The 25,600-nt window shown below is 42.6% G+C and overlaps 1 protein-coding gene across 3 annotated transcripts; it reads left to right on the top strand.

Moving 5' to 3' along the window:
* The first annotated feature begins 441 nt into the window (after positions 1-441).
* LOC139668008 (protein TsetseEP) lies at positions 442-23,895 on the top strand. Of its 3 annotated transcripts, XM_071547481.1 has the most exons (5): positions 442-880; positions 13,525-14,056; positions 16,208-16,307; positions 18,317-18,389; positions 22,734-23,895. In XM_071547481.1, the coding sequence occupies exons 1-4, from the start codon at positions 584-586 to the stop codon at positions 18,348-18,350; spliced, it is 963 nt and encodes a 320-aa protein (XP_071403582.1). In that variant the 5' UTR covers positions 442-583; the 3' UTR covers positions 18,351-18,389; positions 22,734-23,895. The 3 variants fall into 3 exon arrangements, with proteins under 3 accessions (XP_071403582.1, XP_071403583.1, XP_071403584.1); XM_071547482.1 differs by lacking the exon at positions 18,317-18,389; XM_071547483.1 differs by lacking the exons at positions 18,317-18,389; positions 22,734-23,895 and having other exon boundaries at positions 16,208-16,311.
* The last annotated feature ends 1,705 nt before the right edge of the window (positions 23,896-25,600 follow it).

Genomic DNA, 25,600 nt, shown 5'->3' with positions numbered 1-25,600 from the left:
CAATAGGGCTTTTATTTTGAAATCCTGGGCCATTTCAATATCAGTTTTGAAGACGTTACTAGATTTTCTGTCAATTTAATTTAATGAATACAGGTTTTATTAAACGTTTGACCAATTCAGAGGGGGGTTTTATTAGCATACAGTTGATTTACAGTTAGTACAAATTGCTGCATAATTTCAACATTTATGATATTATCAGTTGCTACAACAACTCTATTGGAAAAACACAATAAATTTACTCTTATTTACTACAGATTCCTCCTTTATTTTAATCGTTATTACTCATTATTATTATTAAAAATAAAACCTTGTCGATACGGAAGTTCACCGTTAGCAAAAGCTTTATTTTGGAAGTGTTAACCGGAAGTCGTATTTGCTTCAGCCGTTGAGCTTGACAGCGGTTCTCCAGTCTGCTGTATTATCAGATAGTGTTGAGCGGGCGGGATGCTGCTCAGTGTGTGTGGGACAGCGCCGTGAACAACACACACACACTTCTGCCGCGGCGACACGGACCACAAAACAAACTTTACAGGAAAAAAAGCGTTATACATTTTAACTTTTACACAACATAACAAAAAAAAAGATGGATCTCGACCCGGCTGTCATCATCCCCGCGATCCTCTTCACGGTGGTTGCCATTTATTTCGCCTCCTCCTTTTTGAGCAAGAAGACCGAGGCGGCAGGTAACAAGAAGAAGAAGCAGCAGCAGCAGCCGCCCAAGGTTTCCTACGAGGAAGAAATCCCTTCATTCGGATCCCATCACGAAGTCAAGGCTGAACCTGAAGTTGTCTTCCGTCCCAAGGAAACTCCCGTCGTGGAGGAGATCGGAGCCGCAGAAGAGCCGCAAATTATTCCAGTCCGGCAAGAGACACAGGTGAAGGTGAGAGTCCAAGTTTGATCTTCACTGTCGAGAGAAAACGTCGAGCAAAAACTGCCAGAAATCTGACTGGACGCTGTATCTGTCCCCTCTACTCTGACCTACATCTAATAATTTACCACCAATTATTATTTTATCTGTCATTACTCCACTTTGTCCCCAGAATTGTAGTCTATTTATCTAAGCAGGTTTTGGAAGTTTTGCTGGCAGATGATAGGCTATTAGAGGCACTTTACCACAGCTTATAGTTGCTTATGGAGACGACAGTATATCCATATAGGCAATGACTGAGGCTAGTATTAATATTTTCTAGTCAGCTCTGTCAGCTCAGAACTGGATTTCAATCCTGGTCTTGTTGTTTTCTGTCCCAACAGCTTGTTAATTGCAGTTAATTGCCTTCACCTGTGCTCCCATGTGTGAATCAGTCCTTGAAAACCACTGGCTTTCTAACATATGGCTTCCAAATAGATTTCTGGCTATTAAAAGGTCGAGCTTTGTTCTCTATTATAATGATAAAACAACTTACACTATTCAATTTTTGGACTCGCTTATGCTAAGGCAGTGGTTCTCAACGTGCTGTCCGGGGACCACCAGGGGTCCTTGAGGAGGTTCCAGGGGGTCCCCAGAAAATGGATGAATTGTTAAACTTCACCATTATTTAATTTACAAGAAGTTAACACAGATATAGAATGTAGAAGAATGACTGTTTTGATCATAGTTTCAATGTTATCTCTCTACCTACAATACAGATAGTCTTGGAATTCTGGACAAAATCTTATCTGACAATAAAAATAGTCTCAGATTTGGATCCGAGAGACAAAATCTCATCAAATGGGGGTCTGTGGCCCTAATGTGGAATAAATTAGGGGTCCTTGATATGAAAAAGGTTGAGAATCACTGTGCTAAGGGATGGGGAGTGGTCACCATCTCTTTTTCTTGCAACATCTCTTAAAGTTGATTTTACCCGATGGACCTTCTATGAAACCCGCAAACTGTTTGATTCCAAGGGTTCGGGTTAGGAAGGGAAGGTTGAATGACATGTCAGGCAGCTGTGGAGCCATGTTGGCCCTTGATGAAGCGTTCTGGGTTGAGGGACTGAGACCTAAAGGCCTGCAGGCCGACGGGACAACAGGCTGATCAGTGATACAGACAGTCAGCAGCTCCTCCCTGTCTGCTGCACCTGTCAGACTGAGCAGGACTGGATGTTCTTAGCCAGGCTGGAAGTATTACATTTACTCAGGTTACTGTAATTGAGTAGCTTTTTTCGTGTACTTGTACTTTTTGGAGTAATTTTACTTACTGGAATACTTCTACTTAAGTGATTTTTTACTGAAGTTTTGTACTGAGCTACATTTTAAATCACATCCATAACAGAGGACAGACTTTGTGTCTCTCCATCAGCAACAGAAACTGTCCAATCATAAATTCACAAACTGTGGATCCATTCACAGTTGGAAAAGGAATCTGGCTTTATTTTGTTTATGCACTTTATTTTGTAACTTCCAAATTTTCCAATCTAAAAGAATCCAATTTGAACTCTGTCCTCTCTCCTGTTAGTCACATGAAAAAGATCACAGCTAACAACGTTCTCTTGTCTAAAAAGGAATTCAGGAACTTTTACTCTGAGTTCATTTTAGATGAGACACTTTTTACTTTTACTTAAGTAGATTTTTTCACCGCTACATTTACTTCTACTGAAGTAAAATATCAGCAAAGTAACAGTAGCCTACTTCTATCTGAACAAAAATATATATTCAACAATTTTACTTTGTTACAGTTCATAAGTAAAATCATTCCAAAGGAGAAATGCTCACTAACAGGGATGTAAACAAATTTGTGCACAAGATTTGAGAGAAATAAGCTTTTTTGTGTGTGTGGAAAAATGACAGGATATTCTATCTTAGCTCATGAAACTTTACATGTTGCATTTATGTTTTTGTTCAGTGTGCTTGAGCAGGACACTCTAGTGCTCTTTCCACCTCTGGCACTTAGTCTCCGCAGGTTACTCAGCATGTTGACCTGCAACTTGTCTTTCCAAGTCCCTATATTTTTTTTTTTTCTGACCTTTTTCCACCTCGCCCCCCCGTATGCGTCCTTTAAAGTCCCTCTGCCTGGAGAATGTGCCCACCGCTGCTGTAACACGAGGCATGCCGCAGAGAAGTCAGCGAGTGCTCCTCTATATTTGGTGCCGAACCTATATCCTATATTTACACCTATGGATAAATGTAGCGTACATGGTGTCACATGGCTGAAACCGACTCCGGTGCTTCAGGGAGAGGTGGAAGTGCCACCCATGGGAGAGAGGGTGTGACACCTACACACACTGGTTCATGTGATGTTTGAGAAGCTGGGGTGTGTGTGTGTGTGTGTGTGAGTCAGAAGCCTGCTGTGTGTTATTTCACCCTGCTGATTGAGGCTGTATAAACAGCGAGGTAGACAGATCCGCTTCATGTGTTGAGTTTACAGACTGATACCTTTTTAATGTCCTTATAATTAAAGGTTGTTGTGCTGATGTTGGTGGTTGAGGTGTATAAACTGATTGATATGGGTTTTTGAAAGCTGATATTGATATTTTTGAATTGAAGCTGCCGATAGCCACTATTTTATATCAGTATTTATTTAAATATGACAATTTTCATGCCAAAATATTACAAGTATTCAGTGTTTTGTCCCAGAATTAGATTCCTGTCAGGGTGGAGAAAGCATATAAAACAGCATTTAGACCATCATGGCACACTAAAACTCTCCACTGAAACCCTGCAGTAGGGAATTTCAGGGTTTCTTTTGGGTTTCAGCAGCTCCTTACCACACCAGGGAAACTCTGGGAAACATCACTGCCTTTTAATCGAGGAATTCATTTACAAAAAAACTTAACTGAACAATTATGAATGAATAAAATGTGCAAAGAAAATAAAATAGGCATGTTTTCCAGACAGTTTGCCTGCAGCTGTGGTTTGGGAGGAACCTCCATCGTATCGGCAGCGGACCACATGACCGCTCGATATCTGATATTTAATAAAAGGCTAGTATTGGCCCGATATGGGTCCTAACTCTAATATAAACCACCTCTGCCTTCTCTTACCAGAGGCACATGCTTCCACAGTGGAAGCTGTGTTTGTTACAAAACCTTCATGGGTATAAATCTTTCCCTGAGCAATGTTACTGGCCACCAGCTGAGAGCTGAACTTTTCAGTCACGCCCACTTCTTCACCGATTACATTATGCAACACAGACACGGGACAAGTAAAGGCTTTATTTACTGGCTAAGGTGGTAGACTCACAGTTGCCTGTGTCATGCAATAACGGGTGTGCTTTATTTGTATTTTACAGTGTTGTTTTTGCAGTTTTTACGCTGTATAAAAGCTCTCATGAAGGAGCATACTGTATCTCTCCTGCCAGTAGAGCTGAAACAGAGTGTGTGTTGTTCTGCTGTGACGGAGCTGAGTGGGAGTCGGCCCATCTGAGCTGCAGGCTGTAGCAGGGACAGAAGACTGGCCAGCCAACATACAGTATGAACAGTCACAATGAAATGACAAATTACTTTTTCACCTTGTTAGCCAATTCTCCATATCAGAAATGTGCATCTATTTAACAATACATTCCAAAAGATGTACAAAAATGTTATTTTCTCATTCTTCTCTAAAAATCCCATGACTTTTATACTTCCTGGAAAACGGGGCTTTCCTAATAGCTTGACTTTCCAAATGTTTTGTGGTGTACCAGTAGGCCTACATAACAACTCCAACCAATAACACTATCACTTATTTTTAAATAATCCCCCTGCTGCCCCTCCCATCACATAAAACGTGCATTTTGTGGATTTTGGGGCTAAAACGGAGGACAAAGTCTTCCTAAGGACTTCTTCCTCATTGGCATTTTAAAGCCAGGAATCTCAGCACCTGGTGGAGTCCCTGGTATTGATCAACAACCCTACGAATCCCCTTGAAATGTCAATGGATTATGTGGCCTGGTGCTGAGATTTCTGTCTTTTTCAACCCGTACAGTCTTTTGGAACAAAACAGCCGTTGGAGTTTGATGTCTGCCTTAGTCTTTCTCCTTCTCCTTCATTCCCTCAGTCTTCTCTTCCCTCAGTTTTCTTAGCCTCTATATCTGTGTTTGCCATGCCCTGCTTCATTTTTCTAATCATTCCCTGGACAAATGCATATCTGCCTCTCGAGCACACTTGGCATGGGAAATGATACTGGAGAGATTCACTAGTGTCCTGGACCCAGCGTTTTATCAAAACCCTGCAGATGTGTATTTACTGCAGTCGAACATTAACACTGCTGCGTTGACAAGATGCCAACCTCCATCGTCCTTCCACATCCACTCGATACTTTGTCAGTATAATGTTACCCAGACGCACACAGATTACTCCATTTCACAAAAACAGTTACTGGACAAACCACTTTCAAGAGCTGAAGACCCAAACTGGGAAGTCAGTAGCACAAGTAGACCTTGAATTTTGTAACTGAAAGTTTTGATTTGTCACTTCATACCCCGAGACCAGAATTTAATTTGGGCAAACGGGTTGAATCTGCAGCGTCTCAATTAGTGGCAATGGGAAGCTCCACTTTGGGATTTCTACTGATAAGATGGCTGGATCTTTACATAAGAATCTTGGTTAGAGTAGCTTTAAAATCCATTTTGGTGAAACCTCTGGAGTCTGGAGTGTCCACATGCAAAACGTGCACAAATTCTTTTGGTGCAGCTGCTGAATGGCCGGGCTTGATCATAATTTATGGACCCCAGGAGCAACGTTCAGGCCGATCAACGTCTCTCCTGTGCTCAGAGCTCAGCACCAGACGCCAATAAAAACCTATGTACAGTATGTTCATATAGCATGCTGAGACCGATGTGTAGGGGAATGCCCCGCTGTGGGTCACATGCCAGCTTCCAGCGTCTAGATTTATGGCGGTGTTAACCCCACCTCCATGCATCGCTCTCTGTCGGTGCCAGAGCCTAATCTGGCTCCCTGACCTTTTGTGTGCTTAACATGTTGTACCTTCCTCTAAAGTTACATTTTTCACTGCCTCCGACGCTCCATCTCTGTCCACTTTCCTTGTCTTTGCTAAATGTTTAGGCAAAGGGAGGTGGATTTGTGTAACCATGCTCGAATTTATGCATTCAAATCGTTGCAGTCTTTTGTTTATCTAATTGGGGTATATGAGGACATGTAAATTATGCATTAATTAGGACAGAATTAAACACGTGCCGATTTTGCTTAAAAGATGAAAGCGAGCCAGCGAGATGAAAGACTTGCTAATTTGTTTGGCTTCAAGGTCTGCAAGGAAAAAGAGTTAAAAAAAAAAAAAAAAAAACATTTTGTGAAGCACACTACCCTGCTTTTAACCCTCTTTGACCAACATTTCCTCTGCCTCTTCATTCTTTCAAATGGACCTACTGGATCATTCATGGAGATGCAGCAGCTCTCCATAAATGGAAATGTGTGTGCGCACATCTGTTTCACGGAGAAAGAAGAGAGAGAGATACTGCTAGAGCATGCTGGCCTGTTTTTGAGATGCGGGCGACCAGTATCCAGGGATGAACAGTGTCCAGTGCAGAAGCGCTTTTAGGACGGTCATCAAGGTATTTTCGTACCCTGGCGAAGCGTCCTGTCTGTGTATATGTTCGCATCGTACGTCCCAAGAGTCGGTTGTCGACTGAAGATGAATCACCAAACCTATCTTGAGGCCGTGGGTGTGACATGTATGGTGTTTACAAGACGGCTCCTAAGCTCCTCAGACATTCCTCGTCCCTCTCGTCTCTCGGGACTTCATCAGACTCCTAACAGTAGCTTGTAATGGAATCCATGGAGCTGTTTACTGATTGGACCGGCTCTCCTCCCTGACCTACCTCTCTTGGTATTTCCCCCTGACCTGGCCACGTTCCTGCCCGCTCCTCCTCCTCCCCTCCCGACTCCCGACTCCCAGCGCCCGCAGGCTTTGGCCGGGCATCGCATTCAGCCCCTCGTGAGAAAACAAAGGCTTTAAATCACAACATCGCAGCTAATTCCCCCCCCCCCCCCCCCCCCCCCATCCCGTGGCGCCTTGCCCTGCCTGTGATAAGAGGCTGGCATTGGAACTGGCACATTGATGCTATCTCTCTCTCTCTCCCTCCCCGCCCCGGCCTCTAACTCACCAGTGAGCGGAAACCCTGGCGTTTTTGGTCTTTTTTGGCCATGCTGAGGCATTCCATAGCAAATGGTTTACCAGATGAGTCAGGAGACAGGAATGGAAGAGCGGCCAGTGCCAAACAGAGAGACACAGGAGAGAGTGAGAGTGTGTTCAAGAGTAATTTCCACTTGTAAAGGTTGCATTAATCCCACAGTGAAAGCTAACTAACAGCAGCTCTTTGTAAAGACCAGAGAGCCTTTAACTGACCGTTTAAAAGACAGACACAGAGTGACTAATGCTCACAGCACAGTACATGTGTTGTTCTGCATCATGCTGGTTTGCATTGAGGAAGTTGGGTTGAGCTCCTTTTCATATTGTTGTAAGGCTCTTGTGTTTTGTCTTGCAAAAACACTGAACTGTTACCTACGAATATATATACAGTATCTAATTCACTTGTAACTTTATGCAGAATCTTTGCACTTCTGTACAGGAACACATTTCTTGCACAATTTTAACTGAAGTCCAGACCTGATGATATGTGAGAATAATACTTTCCCCTCCACCTCCAGTGGTCTAATGATCGGCCAATATTGTTTTTTAAAAGCTGACACCAATGACAACATTTTTGGATTGAAGCTGCCAATGGTCAATATTTTGTGCCAATTTCTAATATCTTTAAATTTGAACATGTTGGCAGCATCAATTCCAGTGTTTCCCCCAGAATTGTGTTCTTTGCAGGATAGAAAAGCCTCTGAAACTGCATTTAGACCATGAGACTATGACTAACTCATCTTCACACCATGCAGCTACCTCCACACCTACATTTCTTGAGACTAGACGGTCTGGCAGACGTTTTCCCTGTCGGCCGATTGGCTCAGAGAGCAGAATGTAAGTCTCTTGTTGCTTCATTCATAAACGGGGGCGGCGTTGGTAAGCTCAGCCAGAGATAAGGCAGGGGGCAGAGGGAACAATGTGTCTGTGTTTAGACAGAGACACAGGGCAGGGATGGGAGGTCGCTGACACAAGAAGAGCCTATTCCGCCCCAGATGCCTTGGCCCACTGCCCTCGCCCTCCCTCCATTGGACCCTCTGAACTGCATCATGGGAAAAGTGGCCACTACACCCCTAGTATTTAAGCAATGCTTGGTAACGCCCCTGGTGTTTGATTGATAGGAAGAGAGATTTGTAAATGATTCTTAATATGACATTTCATCTTTTAAAGGTGCTATCTATAGCATTCAACATCAATAAATCATTATCACATTAATTTTGAGACATGGGTATAATTACCACAAACAAACAAGACCATTGGCAAGAAGACTGACAGCCTCTAACGGCATCTACACGGCATTTTACATTGTGTGCCACACTGCCACCGGGTTGGAATTGGGCGGGAAATCTGTGGCATTGCTTTACAGCACAAAGGCAGATTGCTTTACGGCACAAAAACAGGAAGAGGGCGCTGTTCTTCCAGAGCAAACGGAGATAAAGCTTTCAGAGATTCTGGCAACGGCAGATGTGGGAAGGAGAGACAGGCATGTTTTATCCTCCTCAGTAAAGCCAAAGAGAAAACAAGTAGCAACATCCTCTTTGTGACCAGAAGTGACAGGGTTGATGGGAAATGCAGTCTTAAGTTTGAGAGATTCTAGCACTAACAAACCACTGGCATGAGATGGAGGCTACCAATCGTCTTGTTTACTGTAATTACACCAAGAGATGTTTTAAAAATGCTACACACAGCACCTTAAAAAGGAATCTGAAACTCTGCGCTGAATTCACCTTGATGCAGTCTAATGGGGATAGAAATGCACCGTCATTCCCAAGTGCTTTCAGCTGCACCAGCCATCATCTCCCTTCCTCGCTACTCAGGACTCTAACAGCTTGCTGATCTGTCCGGAGCCAGCGAGGCTCTCACATGGCGAGCCTCGGGCCCGTCACCTTCACGTCTTCAAAATGGAATCTGCGTAACACCTTTTCTGTCTTGTTGTTGCTCGGGCAGCCGGAGTATTTAGAGTTCCCACATGCTGAGAGATCTAATGCTCTTCCTTCTGTGCCGCACTACGGAGATAAAATGGCTTGGAGCACTCTGTATAATGTTACAGATTCGGATATCTGTATCAGAAAATGCCCTCATGGAGGTCCTGGAGGCCATTTGACTCGTACTAATCCGGGATGACAGAGGTCTCACACACCGACTGTATGAAGTGCATGGGGGCTTCATTAGACAGGCGGTTGGTAAAAGGCTTCACAGTCCTTTTTCCAAGTCTTCTGGCTTTTTCTCCTTTTTTATTTCAAATTTTAATGCTAGTTGGATGGTCCATTCCCCAAAGAAAACATATCCTTGCTCTCTGTAATTGCTAAAAGGCAAACCTCATGCAGGATGATGTCATGGAGTGCTTACTCATCAGAGGAACATATTTGACCAATTTAGGAGTGAGAAGCATGACAATAGCAAAAGCTGGGCCTTCCTGTTCCGGTTGGCTATATATACAGTTCATCCGTATCATCTTACTACCTCGTAAAGGATTTAATGAGCCTACGTTTAGCTCCGTGACCCTGAGGTGAACAGCTTTTTTTATTTTATTTTTTTTTATTTGCATGTCGAGCCTTCGGTGTGTGCAGATAATTTCGGTGTTTAATAGCTCAGGATTTTCGGGGCAGAGCAAGGGAGCAGCATTCCCCGCTAAATGGATGCCATTCCAGTTCCTGGGTGTGAGGGAGGGCTGCTGTGTGGATTAAGTGACCTGGCACCGGACAGGCCCGGCAGGAATAGCTTAATACAGCCGGGCCTGATGGAATCCGCTGTTCCACCTACCGGGATGCTACCAGTTGTCACTGTAGTGAGTCATGAGTCGCCCAGCAATGTGCGGTCTGTCAGGGCGGACTGGTACTGACTGATGGGACCAGACAGGGGTTTGGGCAGGGAGTGCCAGAGCTACAGTACAGTCAGCTCTGTTTCAGTGGCTCTTTTCTGAATACATTACTTGTGTTCTTGCATCTATTTTTTCTTCTGATATGTCATTGAATACCACACACCGGTTTCTACTCGATACAGATGTTCTAACAAAGACGTTTCAGCACTTTCGTCTCTACTCTCACGTTGGCAGGGGCTGAAACTTGTGCCACTAGACAGCTGAATTTGAATTATGTCCAGTGAAGTGTGTGTTTTAGGGCTGCAACTAATTTCATTATCGATTAATCTATTGATTGTTTTTTTCATTAATTGATTAATCATTTAGTCTAATGACAAATGCCCACCACAAGTTACCACAGCCCAAAGTGATTCCTAAAATGTCTGACTTGGTCTGACAAGCAGCCAAAAATCCCCAAAGTATTCATTTTATAATGATATGAAATGGAGAAAAGCAGCAAATCTTAATATTTGTGAAGCTGTAACCAACAAGTGTTTGGTATTTTTACTTAATAAATGACTGAAACGATTAATCGAATATCAAAATTCGAATCGATTATTTAATTTTCTGTTGATCGACTAATCATCTAATCGTATCAGCACTAGTGTGTTTCCTGTGGTTGATGCTTTTTACTTTTTAAGTGCCGAGACGTTGCTACAGCCTGAAAGATTAGTTTTATTTGAAATCGTGGCTTGTCCATTATTCGAATGGTTAGCTTGCAAATTTGTCAGTTTTAAATTGTTTGTCGAGTCAGTTGTAACTGAATATTGAGAAACTGAATTTCAAACAAGTAAATACAACAGGTACAGTTGAATTTCAAGAATAACACACAAAATCAGCACAGATAATTCCAGTTAATTTGTCTCGTGGCACAGGTTCAGCCCTTATTCTTAGTCTGTTTAGTTCCCTGTGAGGTTTTGGGAGCATCTAAAATGCATGAGCTCTCTCTTTTAAAACTGTGAGGTTTCCCTGTGTAGTCATGTGATCTGATCCGAAATGACAGGAGACCTCTGGCAGCTCGTGAAGCCCTGAGCAAAATGTAACCCCAGACTGTCCCTCTGTACTCCGACTGCTCGTCTCTGTGTCCTGTTTGTCTCTTTGTGTCCTTTGGTTGTCTTACCATATTGTGTCTAACTGTGCCCTCTCCTCCACATGTTGTCTCTCTGCAGCTGACACACTTAATCCTTTTGGGAGATCAAACTTCTTCACAGTGTTCCTCTGGTTTTCTCTTTAGGGAAATACCAGCAGATTGGACTTTTAGTTCTACAAACATTTTTCGAAGGCAGAGCTGCTCAGATGGAGGTAGAAATAATCTCACTGGTTAAGTTGAGTTAAACTTCAATGGGCGAAGCCAAAAACCACAGTTTTTCTGATTAATGCTGGTTCCATTCAAACTCGTAAATTCACAGCTCATCGGTTATAATGACGACCTTCATGCATTACAGTGAAGGCCGGGAAAACCAGGGAAGAAACATGAACGGCTGCGAGATGTACTGTATATAATGTAACAATGTAAAATGTTGTTCCCCATGCTAGCTATGCTAGCTAGTTAGCATAGAATGCTAGCTACTGCAAGTGTAACTCCACTGACAAGCCTGACATGTAATGGTAAAAAGCATGCTACTGAAATTACCATCTGCTATTGGCTGATCTTTAGCCTAACAAGTTATCTTGGATAGCTAGTTAGCCTAGCTGACCTTCCAAGTTAAAAGTAGTCTATACCTGTAGCTATCTAGGTTAGCTTGTTAGCTAGCTGCTGACCTTCTAATATGAATGCCATGGTCATGAATGAATGAAAAAATAAATCATTGCCATTTTCTATTTTTATTTATATTTTGACCAGAGTTCCAGAGTTTGTCATTCAGGTTTGCCCGTTAGCTAACTTGCTCTCTGAAAAACTGTTTCTTTGGCTCCGCCCACTGAGGTTTAACTCAACCAATGAGGCAGAGCTGCCTCTGAGAAATGTTTATATAGCCCAACTAAAACTCCAATCTCTGATGAATCTTCCAGTCACCAAACGTTGCATAAGATTGTTGAGCATGCCGTGTTTGGTTCATGTAAATGTATAGAGGCTGTTCAGAGAAACCGGATCCTGAGCTCAAATGTATCTGTGCAGCCTCAGCACTTCACAAAAGGCACAAACAGGTGCTTCTGTACAGAGGAGAGGAGCGGGCAGGATGAGTGATGGCGGTGGCCTTGAGGTCGGTCACTGAAGAGGTGTGTGTGTGTGTGTGTGTGTGTGAACTGTCAGGGCCAGGGAAAGGAAAGGTTGGCGGTGCATTGAAGAGGGCTTTATTTGTCCCTGTGTCAGTGGCAGGCGGCGGCTCTAGGGAGGATATAGCTCCTTAACAAGGACATGAGAGGGAGCTGCGAGTGACACTCATCACTCACAGAGCCGTTACTCTGTCAAGACACGACACTATCAGGGCAGCAGTCCAGTCAGCACAGAGTCAAGTAGGTGGTCGACATGTACAGACACTATCGGTGTGCCAATGTATCAGGTGTTTATGAAAAAAAATGATGATCCAATTAGTGTCACCCATCTCTGACATGATGGATATGATGCAGTTTGCATTTTTATTGTAGATGGCCCTTAACTTGAATTGATTCTAATGCAACATTTTGATCTGATTCCACATAAGCATGCATTAATATGATTTTCTTACTCTTATTCTCATCATCATCATCCTGGATTTCAGTGGAGAGTTTTAGTGTTCTATGGTCTAAATGTTCTTTCAGAGGCTTTTCCACCCTGACAACAATACATTTCTGAGGGAAACACTTAATACATATGATTTTGGGGATTTTTGGTATTAAAATTATCAAATTTAAAGATATTAAATATCGGCACAAATCATCAGCTATCAGCACTTTAAATCCAAAAACATCAGTATCAGCCTTCAGCCTTATTCTCTGGTCTGGTTATCTATCTGTGGACAGTAATGTGGAGTCTGGGTTTGAGTTTTTGCTAAAAAAAACTTTAATTGTCAAAACTAAGGAAACCGCAAGGACAAAGAAATGTGCCAAAGGGGTTTAAGTCTCCCAGAGGGCCTGTGGGTGAACCTCCCGCTTCAGGACGAGGACAAGATAATTTCAGTTACAAATAAACACGAGAATATGTAAACCACCAAATGAACAAGAGTAATCCAATGATACAGCACAAATACAAATATGACAGTGTAAAGGTTAGAAGTGCTAGTATATGTGAGCCTACTTTTGTGACCACAATTACAGATTTGTGATTTACTGGTCATAACAAAGTGATTATTAGTGATAATCTGAAAATAGATATGACAAAAAAACATACTGTAATAAAGTAATAAACAAATTTAATAATCTCTTTATTGGTCAGGGGTTTTTTCTCACTCTTGTTAGTAATTATTAAATGAATCCACGTTTGTATTTCTTGAGCTTTGTCCCTAGAAAGCTTAAGAGGTCTTATCCTACCTCCTGCTGCGTAACAAACAAAGGAGTCGAGGCATTTTGTCAACAAATTGCTGATGAGAAAAACTGCTGTTACAACACAACATCCTGCTCAGTTCAGCAGCCATTTATTTGGCCAGATTATACTTTCACACGTCATAGAAGTTAACTGTTTTTTTAACCTTTTGTCTTTGCAGCATGTCCCAGAACCAGTTGCAGTACCAGAACCCATCGTAGTACCAGAGCCTGCCCCAGAACCAGTTTCAGCACCAGAACCTGTCCCAGAACCAGCTGCAGTACCAGAACCAGTTTCAGTACCAGAGCCTGCTCCAGAACCAGTTGCAGTGCCAGAACCTGTTCCAGAACCAGCTGCAGTACCGGAACCTGCACCAGAACCAGTTTCAGTACCGGAATCTGTCTCAGAAGAAGTCGCAGTACCAGAATCTGCCCCAGAACCAGAAGCCGTGCCTGAGCCAGAGCCAGAGCCAGAGCCTGTGGCCAAGCCTGAACCAGTCCCAGAACCAGTGGAGGAGCCCGTCCCAGTCTCTGTGGCTGAACCAGAACCAGTTCCAGAGCCTGTGGTTGAGCCTGTCCAAACCCCTGTGGACCAGTCCCTGCCTGAGCTTATCCCTGGATCAACAGAAGATGGTCTGTCCGCCCCTGAACCCGCGGTCGAGGCGGTGCCGGAGCTGGACCCTGAACCTGCACCAGAGGCCGTCCAGCACAACGGTAGGATTTGTTCAGTGCTGTACCTTTATGTATGCTAAATTCAGAACCTCACGTAGCTTAGCTTTTCATCAACATGTACTGCATATTTTGTGCTGATCGCTGAGAGCCATCCTGAGGTGTTTACAGAGTGGCTGTCTGCTGTCTCCTGCTCACACTAAGTGCTCCTTCCACAGGCCGCCAACAGAAACATTACCTGAAACGCTACATGGAGGCCTCCTCACTCCAAATGCTCCATTACAGTGAAGGAAATCTATCCTTCTTTCTCTAGAACTGGCTCCATTCAAACCAGCTACAGATTTGTCTTTCATTCAGGACCTTTCAGTTAGCTCTAGCCTTCAGTGGTTCAGGTCTTTTTGGTCCTAATTACTGTAAGTGTTTCCAGGAGCCAGATACAGGACAATACAGGAACACTGAGACAAACATGAGCTCTGTGTCTACACACTACAGTATCGCTCATTCTATACAGTATATCTACTGGATTTTTTGTAGGAGGGAGGCTTCCTTTGTTTACTCTACACTGCATGCATAATCTCTGAACAGCAAAACAGCTGCTTCTAGCAGGCAAACGCCAGTGGCTGTGCAAGGCAGATAACTCCTTTCCAGGAAAAGCCAATAGAGCAGAGCTGCGTTAGTGCACATCGATATGGGGCAGCGCAGAGTATTTAGTGCCTGTCACGGCATGTGTATGAGTGATATGGAATGATGGCTGTATGGGTTTAGAAGTAGAATAAAAATGATTAAAATTGAATACATTTACAGGAAAATAATATACTGAATCTCTTCATTCCTCAAAGCAGAAAATCCTCTGCCCCATGAGATTAACTATTGCTCAGTCAAATTGGTTTCTATCAAACTACAACCATGCCAGCTAAACCAATGCCTCACTGCAACAGGCGCTGCCTCACAACCTCACTGTCTGACCCCTCGCAAGTTAGACTTGTCAGCATCAAGCTATTCTGGAATATGAATAAAGTCTTTGTAGAGTTATACTTCAACCAACTGTTGCTTACACAGATGTGTAATTCAATCTCAACCACAGGAGTTGACCAATGATGGCCAGTGGCCAGTCTGGACCAGTTGCTTACAGCTTACATCAGCACACTGTCTCCCTTCACAATGAGTGGCAACATAAGACCGGTATCTCAGTCTGCTTCCACCAATGACAGGAACGTAATGTCAATCCGTGTCCGATCAGTTGAATCAATTGACTTTAGCAGTTATAAAAGTAGAGCAGCCATCTGCCTTAGGAGGATGATACTTAATCTAGAGCGCACAGTCACTAAAGCACTTGGCTGTCCTGCTCAGCACCCGCTGTTAAGACTGGGAGACAATCTGCCTTATGTCCCTCCAACCTGTGATACTGGTGTAACCACAACAGATGCAGTAACAGGTGTGTGTGTGGTTGGGCGTTTCTCTGTGTGCATATATGTGTGTATCATTAAAGGAAGACACCAAGTTTTGGTGTGCCTGGTAGAGCTTTGGTGGAGCTCTGGTGCTCCATGCGAACACTTTAGCATAAACTATGTTGAGTGATAGTAGGCCAAAAGGTAAAATAACATAGTAGGTGAAATTTATATGAAATATGATATAAAATTGGTAAACTGTTTTGAACCACCTGGGACTGCTTGCTCTGTTTACATAGGAAGTGAAGGTGGTGGGATAGCTTTAGCCAAGTCATTTATATATCACATTTTGTGATATAAGATATAATGTAACCTGATGAAAGTCTCTGTGCCGAAACATATAGCTCCTGATAAAGATGCTCTAATAGCAAAGTACAATGGACAGTGTGTGGGAGCTTGTTCTCTTCATTTTTCTTTCTATATTTTAAGTAAATTTTACTAAAGCTGTCAGACCTAGCCACATATTATTTAAGACTACTTACCATTGGCTAGAGTTCTCTTTTTTTCCACTTTTGAGATAATGCTAGTAGCCTGCTATCACTCAACATAGTTTAAGTGTTAGCATGGAGCCTGCTATCACTCAACATAGTTTAAGTGTTAGCATGGCGCTTCAGAGCCATTGCTCTACCAGGGACATATGGATGATTTTGGTGTCTATGCTCTGAACACATAAATGGTAAGTTGACCAAACAGGACAGTCTAGCAAAAACATGGTGCATCCCTCTAACTTGGATCTCATCTGTCTCAGACGTGGCTGCTGCTGAAGATAAAGTGAAGTTCACCCCAGGCAAGAAACAGAGCAAGTTTGAGACGCTGATGACCAAGGAGGAGATGGAGGAGGAGCAGAGGTAAGTCCCATCCTCTACAACCTGCCTTGCCTACCTGCTTTAATGAAATGTCACTGTAGCATGACTCTTGACATGTTTTCCGACTGCATGCTAATGCAAACACACACACACACACACACACACACACACACACACACACACACACACACACACACTACACCACCTGCTCTCTACTTCCTCATCCTCGTCCCGTGTTATTTTGTTCTATCCTTGCGTGTTGACCTGGCATGTAGGAACCTGACATGATAAGAGAGGCAAGCTGGTCTGAGAGAGAACAGCTAAACCTCTAATCCTGCAGGGGAAAGGGGGGGGGGGGGGGGGGGCTCTGCTCAGACTCCCTCCACACCTATTGTTTCAGGAATAGACCACAGCAAGTTAATGATATGCAGCTGAGACGCCATTTTTCACTTGGTGTGTGAACTGTCTCAATTTTAAAGGAAAATTCCACCCTCAGATACTCTTAACACTGCTGTGTATCATCAATCTGTGATGTTCAATAAGGAGCCGAACTTTACTGATTTCCCAGAATGCCTTTCAACAACGGGCATAAGCTTGTTGCATTCAATCAAAGGTAAATATAGCTAACTAGCCAACAAGTTTGTGAACATTGGGGTGTGTCTACAATTGTGGCCGCAACAGTCTGGTCTCTCCCTCTTCTACAATGGATTTCTCCCTGTATGATTGTTGACCGTCGGTACAAAATGGCGGCTCTAGAAGGAAGCCCTCCTCTTTGATTCTGAGGGGCTGACACCAAAACATGACGTTTACCGTTGATGTTTTAGATCGCGGAAACATTTCCTGCTATCCAACTCCAACAGCCAACAGTGCTAAAGAGTTTTAGGGTGGATTCTTCCTTTTTAAACAAAGTCCAGCCTGTTCCTAAGACAGGTTTTCCTGAACCAGCATTCTCCTGCCCGGTTTCTTCAGGTCAGTCTGTCTGCAGACTGGTGAGGATTTACATAGAGAGCGGCCTCTGTCTTCCCCCTCTCTCACCACATCCTGAGGCCTTAACTTAAAGTGAACAGAGTGAGGTGTTGCGTAACAGACCAGTAGGGTCTCTATCTAATAGTGAGCCTGGGGCACGAAGGTGGCCAGAGGTTTCTACTTGAGTTAGAGGAAAGAGGGCGAGTGAGGAAAAAATAAATTCCTTTGTGTATGGGGTCTTGGTAGGGCAGCAGCACACAGACACATGGCAGAGTTTAGTGTTGGGTCTGGCTTTTTTCCCTTTTTTTATTTTTATTTTTTCAGCATGGGGAGTGGATGTCTGAGGCTCCCTGATTGGAGGCTCGTTTCTTTTAAACTCCAGAACTGAGTCAAGCTCCTAAAATATCTCCATGGCTTGGCAGTGTTGCTTTATTGTGTTCCCATGGAGTTGTGAGGAGAGGGAGAGGAGGGAGAGGAGGGAGAGGAGGGAGAGGAGGGAGGAAAGGCATGTATGACCGCTTTAGGAAACTTCTCTTTGTCTTTCGTTGAGTTTTCTTCCCTTCCTGTTTCAAGTCTTAAGTTGTGAGTCAGGGCCTAATGACATCAGAGACGAATAAATACTTCTTACGTCGGGGAACGGAGTGGGATGCTGAACCCCATCCAAGTTCCTCGTCCCACCCCTCCCACTAAGCTGCTATAAACATTGTCCTCGACCCATATGAATGATGCCTGCACCCATCCCATCTATATATACACCTAAAAAGTAACCCCTACAGCAGTAGATACCCTGCCTTTCAGTTGAGTTTGCACACATGAGCACAGCATGTGCTGCACACCACCAGCCCAGAGTTTTACTTCAGTTTCAATGTTCTCAACTTCCATTCATCCAACTGTCTTGTTCCTCCCCTTGATTCCAGGTTTACTGGAATATCCAAGCATGTCAACCCAATCTGTGCAGATATACTGTATGTGCCAACACCCTGCAGGGAAACAAAAATGTCTTGGGATACCGAGTTGTTTGTGTCTTTACTCTCTGGAACTCTGTGCTGCTCCTAAGAGCTCTCACTCCGTCTTTATCTTTTCAGGATAGAGCTTACATCTGATTTTACCTCTCTATAAACAACCTCAGCAGGCAGAGAGTGTGTTAGAAAGGATATGGTAAGGTGCTATTTCTCTTAAATAACCTCTCGACCATCCACTTATACCCAGCCCCCTTTTGTCCCCTGCCATTCCCCTAAATCTGAGGTTCTCAATCCTGCTCCTCGGGATCCGGAGTACTGCTGGTTTTCTGTCCTGCCAGCTAGATAATTGCTATTAAAGTCCCCATGAAATGAACTCCCATTACTTTGACTTCCTGGAAAACAGAGTATCTGTAATGGTGACCTCATGCTGCACCAGTAGGCATAAATTCCAACCAATAAAACGATCACAGATATTTAAACAATCCGGCCCCTCCACCCCTCCCATCAAATCAAACTGCCTCTCTCTCCCTGACTGATATTCCATTGGTTTAGACTTTTGAAGGAAGTAAAGATGCCATTTCATGAGGTCTTCAACTGCCTTCACCTGTCTCCCCAGGTGTAAACTAGTCCCTGATTAGACGTCTAGAATGAAACTCTGAGTCCCGAGGAGCAGGATTGAAAACCGCTGCCCTAAATGGCCGACCCCCTCTCACCAGTCCACCCATGTTCCCTCTGACCCCCTCACCAACCTCACTTCCCTTTTTAAACCCTTTTCAGACGCACTTTGAATCACCCTCTTATTGCCATGCTTCCATCGGAGCCATCTATGGGTGTTCACTCCTGGGTAAATGGGTCACACTGTATGTTTGTTTACAATGCGACACCCAGCTGTTAAGCTAGTGCTGCCACAGCGGCGGCGTGGTGATGGTGGCAGCGGTGGTGGTGTGTGTGTATAGAACGGCTCCAGATGGCGGATGATTTCAGATCTCGCGTTATCCTCTTATTATTCACCTTCTGTTTGATCTGAGCCAACACCCCCCCCCCACACACACCCCCCACCCCCACCTCTACCAAACCACCGCGTCCTCCATCGCTCCAATATCCTGTAGCTTAAGCCTCCCAGTGGCTATAAAGTGGATCCTCAAGCACTCTCTGTCTCACCCAGAGAGGACAAAAGAGGCCTGAGATCCTGGGAAATCGTATACGCAGGCCAAACCAATGTGGGTCATGTGCGCTTAGGGGGGGATAAGACATTCATATAGGAAATACAAAGGCTCCTATAGGGACCTTCCACCAGCCTTTTGTTTGGAAGGAATCTCTGAGGACCCACTGACAAAGGCCACAGTCTTCATCTTAACACTGATGCCAGGGGGAATCCACTGTGGAAAAGCTGTTTAAAATAAGTAAATAAATAAAATGCAATTAGTTGAATTTAATTAAATTGGTAATAATAATAAACTTTGTTTGTATATAACTTTTCAAAACAGTTACAAAGCACTTTACAAAAGGAGTAAAAAAATAAACAAACCTATAAAATCGACAGCAGAAGCAAGGTAATACAAAGAGAGGCAAGGCAAGAAACATAAACCATAAAAGACAATTAAAAGATCATTACGTATAACATAAAAGCAAGACTATAAAGTTGAGTTTAAGATATAATTTAAAAGGCAATAACAGGTTTTTACAGCCTGAGCTCGATCCAAACTCTAGTGAACCTCTTGTTTTTAATCCTGACTAATAAATGTAATAACATTAAACCAAAAACACTGGAGAGCATAATTTTTTCTCTCCCAACAACCAAAATCACTTGCCTGTACCACATGTCTAATATTATATGGGTGGGACTTTTATCACTGCTGCTCAGATTCTAGGAGCCACCTGGCAAAATTTGTATCAGTCTTATGCCAAAAGCTGCGTGTGCACATATCTGTCGCTCTGCATGCCGACCACAGTCTCATCAGGAGTGAATTAGAGTCTTGTACTGATTGTTAAAAGTGTGTTTTGACGACAGCCTCCAGCAGCCCAACTATAACAGGATGTTCCTCTAATGTACAGTGAGTTACACAATGGCTCTGTCTCTGGAGTCTCTTTTCCACTTTCCATTGGCAAGTCCAGTTGGATACTTTATTTTTTTTCTCTCTCCAGCTCTATTATAACAAAGTCCCACTCATATTTGCTTAGATCCAAAGCCACTGCCAGACTAGACATTCATTTTAAAAAAAAAAGAATTACTGAGGTATGCAGTCTTCTGTATTATTTCTAGCTTGTCGTATCTGATCAGGGAGTGGCAAGGCCAGTGGTTTGGTATTTTATTTTAGCCCTGCTATAAAACCACCATCCCTGTTGGTTGGACTTGAGTGCCCTCTGCAGTACAAATACAATAACTAGGACTCTGTCTACTTGAATCTATGTGAATGGTGATTTTGCAGATATAATGTGATGATGTTCCAGGAGAAATTTGGCAAGTTTCAGGCCTTTTTTTGTCTTTTCTTCTTGGAATACAGCCAATTTAAAGCCAATGATGCTCACTTCACCTGTTAACACCTGCAAAGTGAATAAACCTACCCACCAAATGTTCAGTCACCGTCCTTTTTCCATTGGTAACTCTTTACTTGAATTGACGTTTGTCTGACGATTATACGGTAAGAAAAGTTTAACGACTGTATGCTTCTAATGGGTTTTTAATCTGATTGTAATGCATCATCAAAGTGCATTTCAAGTAAAGTGTCACCACACCATTTCCCCTCCTCCCCATTATGTTCCATGTTCCCCCAGTGTCAATCTGTAACAGTTTCTGTATCTTTATGTCTGTCTCCGCTCAAGTCACATTGTAATTGTGAGAGTGTCAGTGTTTCATTTCATAGAGTCAGCCGTCCAAGGACCAGCTGCCTGTTGCAGCTCTGAAAATACCTGGAATAACTTATTATTTGCATCAGTGCTAATCATTACAGTTTGATCGATACATGGTTTGAAGGCTGATACTGATACTGTTATTTTTGGATGAAAGCCACTGATAGCCGATAGTTGTGCCAATGTTCAATATCTTTAAATTTGACCATTTTCATGCCAAAGTCCCAAAATGTAAAAAGTATTCAGTGTTTACCCCACAATTTTGTTTTTGGCATGGGGAGGAAATCTCTGAAACAGCATTCAGACCATCATGGGACACAAAAAACTCCTGAAGATAACAATGATAAACCCAGAGACCCAGGATAACAATGATATGATAATTACTTCAATAACAGTCACTTTAGAAAGGGCCTGCCATAGACAACCAGTGTAGTACTGGTCAAATCTACAATAACAAACTGCATCATATCCATCATATGTAATCGTGGTGGTGGGTATACTGTCATGGAGGAGAGAGTGTTGTCTTCTCTTTGGGGGTTTTTTTAAATTCCAGTCTTGGTCACTTCTCTCATCTTCAAACAAGCTCTGCTACTCACCTGCTAACTCTGCATGCTGCCCTCTAACATCACAGCCAACGGTGAGTGGTGTCACTCAGTTTTCCTCAACTTTAAAGGAATAAACCAAATTGCTTTTGGAAGACTGGTCCACTCAGCTGTTAACCTAAGGGATGAGAACAAAGACACCAAAATCATCCATGTGTCCTCAGTAGATCGATGGTTCTGGTGCTCCATGCTAATACATTACCATACTATGTTGAGTGATAGTAGCTCCATGCTAACACTTTAGCATACACTATGTAGAGTGATAGTAGCTCCATGCTAACACTTTAGCATACACTATGTAGAGTGATAGTAGCTCCATGCTAACACTTTAGCATACACCATGTCAAGTGATAGTCGGCTCCATGCTAACACTTTAGCATACACCATGTCAAGTGATAGTAGGCTCCATGCTAACACTTTAGCATACACTATGTAGAGTGATAGTAGCTCCATGCTAACACTTTAGCATACACCATGTCAAGTGATAGTAGGCTCCATGCTAACACTTTAGCATACACTATGTAGAGTCATAGTAGCCACTAACATTATCTCAGAAGTGAGGAAACGAGAACTTGTAGCAGCTCTAAAGCTAAATGGTAATAATCTAATATATAAGTAATCTTTAATGATATGCAGCAGTTTTGCATAGGAGATTGGTAATATTTACACAAAGTCTGGTGTAAAAGTAACCAGGACTACTTCCCCTAACTGTGTGCAGCTAAAAATCACTGCACAGTGGTCGTTCACCTGAAATGGCTCAAAAAATTACCCCGGCTACATCAGCTATATTGAGTTAATGCCAATTCATTTTTAATATTTTTGAATCTACAGGACAATGGTGTCTATGTTCTCATCACTTAGCTGTTAACAGGACAATCTCCCAAAAACTTGGTGTTACAGCATGAATGGATTAATATCGTTAGCATGATTTCCAAAATGCTTAACGCTAACATTACTTACACTGCTAACACCGCTGTGTACTAAGAGTTGAAGAAACCTGTCTTCTCAATTAGCATCTAACACCAGATTCATCAGACTCTGTGATCCAAAAATGTGATTCCTTGCCCTTTTTCCCTTTTTTCTTTCAGAGCGGCTGAGTAAAAGACGACGTACACCCCTCAGTTTCTTCCTCTTTATTTTTTTTACAGCTGATGTTTGAAGAGGAACACTGAAGAGTAGATCGACCTGCAGCGAAGATCTGCCTCTTTTCACCAACTGGCTCTCAGTTGATGTTGTTGATATGGGAAATTAAACACTGCATCTATCCTGCCCTCCTTTTTGTTTCATTTCACTTTTTTTTGGAGGGGGGCATGGCTTACAGACAGCAGCTCTGTTTTGCTTGTGAATAGCAGACGTCTTCACACCGTACACCCAAGTGCCTACAGGAAACTGTACTCTTTTCATTTGCTTTTCATGTGTTGTCTTACCGGTGTTTAAAGGATTTTGAAGTGAATGGAGAAATTTCGGGTCTAGACTCCTGAAAGGGAAACGACTTGCATTAACAGAATAGTGTGTGTAGTTATTGTGATTACAGGGCAGAGAACGGATTGTGTGACATTTTTGTTAATAGCCTTTGTAACTATTATTAAGCTGTGATCTAAATCCAAAACAAGTGATGAACTCCTCCCTCCTCCAGCCAGTCTTGATCTAGCTTGTGTGCCAGTCCCAGACACTTTCAACAGTAACCTAACAAAAAATAGCAGTCTAGCCTGTTGATGAAATTGTATATTTGCCATAACAACAAATATCCTACTCCTATTCTCAGTTGCACAAAGGTAGAAGTTGGTGTAACACTTTATTTGAAATTTCGCCCATAGAAAGGATCAACAGTGCATTATAAGCACATTGTGAGTGCATGATAATTATTATAATCAGAGCTGGATATAATAAACACTGCAGAAAGTGTAGGGAGTGGAATGCTTTGAGGTAAATAGATTATAATTGTCTGATTATATTGTATATCTGTGCTTCTAATGGGGTTATAATCTGCTTGTAATGCATCATAAATGCACTTCAAGTAAAGTGTTACCACAAAAGCAAATGTCACTGACAATGAATGGGCTTCAGTCTTCGGTCCAGTATGGGGTTCGAGTTCTTATTGCTTGAATGGTGAGTGTGGCAGAAATGCTTGACGTTCATTAAATTTCTGAAACCGTAGAGATGTTGTTGTTGATAACTGTATTTGTTTCAACATGGAAGTTTTTGAGGCTTTTGTAAAGTCTTATTAAAAGCCACTTTGTCCAAACCGTTGTTGGTTTCGCCCTCCTGCTTTTTTTTCCCCCCACTCATTCATTTTTCATTCTTGTTCAAATAAACAAATTAGATGTCTGAAATATTGATTTATACACTTATATTAGGAAGTAATTTTACTGTAACTAACAGTAGTCCTACTTTAAATGCTTAGCTTACCATGGCCAGGCATTTGTATTAACCGATCATGTTACAATCTTCTTCCCCTTCCCCCTACTTTTTAACAAAAATAATTCTTATTAAAGTCTTATCTGAGGAAGACTGTGATATACAGTTGGTTTGACTACTGTTGACAAAATGCACTTATTGTAAGTCACTTTGGACGAAAGTGTCTGCTAAATGACATAATGTAAAGTAGGCTATACATAAAATTCCTGTTTCCAATTCCAGAAATCTACATATGAATCAAACTTTGGAAAATGCATAGAAAACAGTTCACATCTGTGATTGGAGGAATAGTGACATTGCATCAGTGTTGTTTAGAGCTCAGACCGAAACGTTTTGGATCTCAAGTTGTCACGCCTTCTTCTAACCACGTTATCAAAGCCTTTGGATAAATCTTCTCGACAGTGCTTGACATCTCTATACACGTAAGACATCTCTGTGATTAAAAACACACATTGGACACCACAAATCTTAACACATCCATGGATACTAGGGTTTGACTGTTGGGTTCAATGCCGATACAGATATTTTTAGGATTGAAGCTGCTGTGAGCTGATATTCCATATCTTTAAATTTGACTATTTTCATACCAAAACATTCCCCAAAAACAACAAGTACTCAGTGTTTACCTTAGAATTGTATTCTTGTCAGGGTGGAAAAGCCTCTGAAGCAGCATTGAGACCATCATGGGACACTAAAACTCAAAATGTTGCATTAGAATCAACAGAATCACAGACAGCAAGTGTAGCATTGATCATTTCTACAATAAATATCCATCTTATCAGATGTGGACAACGTGACTGAATGATATCAGGTTTTGGCCAGACACATGGCCAGTATCGGCCTCATATATTGGTAAACTGATATATGGGTCTAAGCCCGGTGGATATAATGTTCTATGAGAAGTGTCATGCACCGTCCAGGACACACGCCAGCACATGAAAGTCTGATGTCTATAAAATGAAACGCACCTGTCTCAGGTTATTTTTGAAGTCGTGTTCGGTACAGATCTATATATCATGTCACACACACACACACTCTCAGGCATGTAGCAGGCCGGAGCCCGTAAACAAGTGCTTATGTTGTGTGTTGTCATGTTCTGGTTTTTCAAATGCCACAGGTGAAATGGGTGTGACGTTTCTGTGTGTCAGCAGCAGCGGTGGTGATGGGGTGGTGTGTGTGTTTGATTCACTTCCCAGGGTGCAACAGGAGCAGCTGGCAGCCATCTTCCTGTTGCTGAGGGAGAACCAAGAGGCGCTCGGTGAGGTGACGGAGGGAGACATGGAGGAGCAGCTCAAACTCTATTCCCTCTAGTCTACTGAGAGAGAGACAGTCCTGTCAGGGAACTACGGTCAATTCAGAGTCAATCAATATGGACTGTCACTATCAACACAAATTGTTGGAATACTTGAATGTATAATAGATTTTAACAGGTTTAAACACAGACATGGCTTATCTTTATGAAGTTGATGCAAGATTGGATTTGAAGGAAAAAATTCACCTTTAAATTTTGCATAAGATATGTCTATGATCTTGAGCA

The sequence above is a fragment of the Centroberyx affinis genome, unplaced genomic scaffold (assembly GCF_046629955.1).
Source record: "Centroberyx affinis isolate AG114_WGS23_722 - 3 ecotype Tasmania unplaced genomic scaffold, CSIRO-AGI_Caff_v1 ptg005952l_1, whole genome shotgun sequence".
NCBI classification, from domain to species: Eukaryota; Metazoa; Chordata; class Actinopteri; order Beryciformes; family Berycidae; genus Centroberyx; species Centroberyx affinis.
Note: the sequence above shows the minus strand (reverse complement) of the source record. Positions and strands in the feature narration are given on the sequence as shown.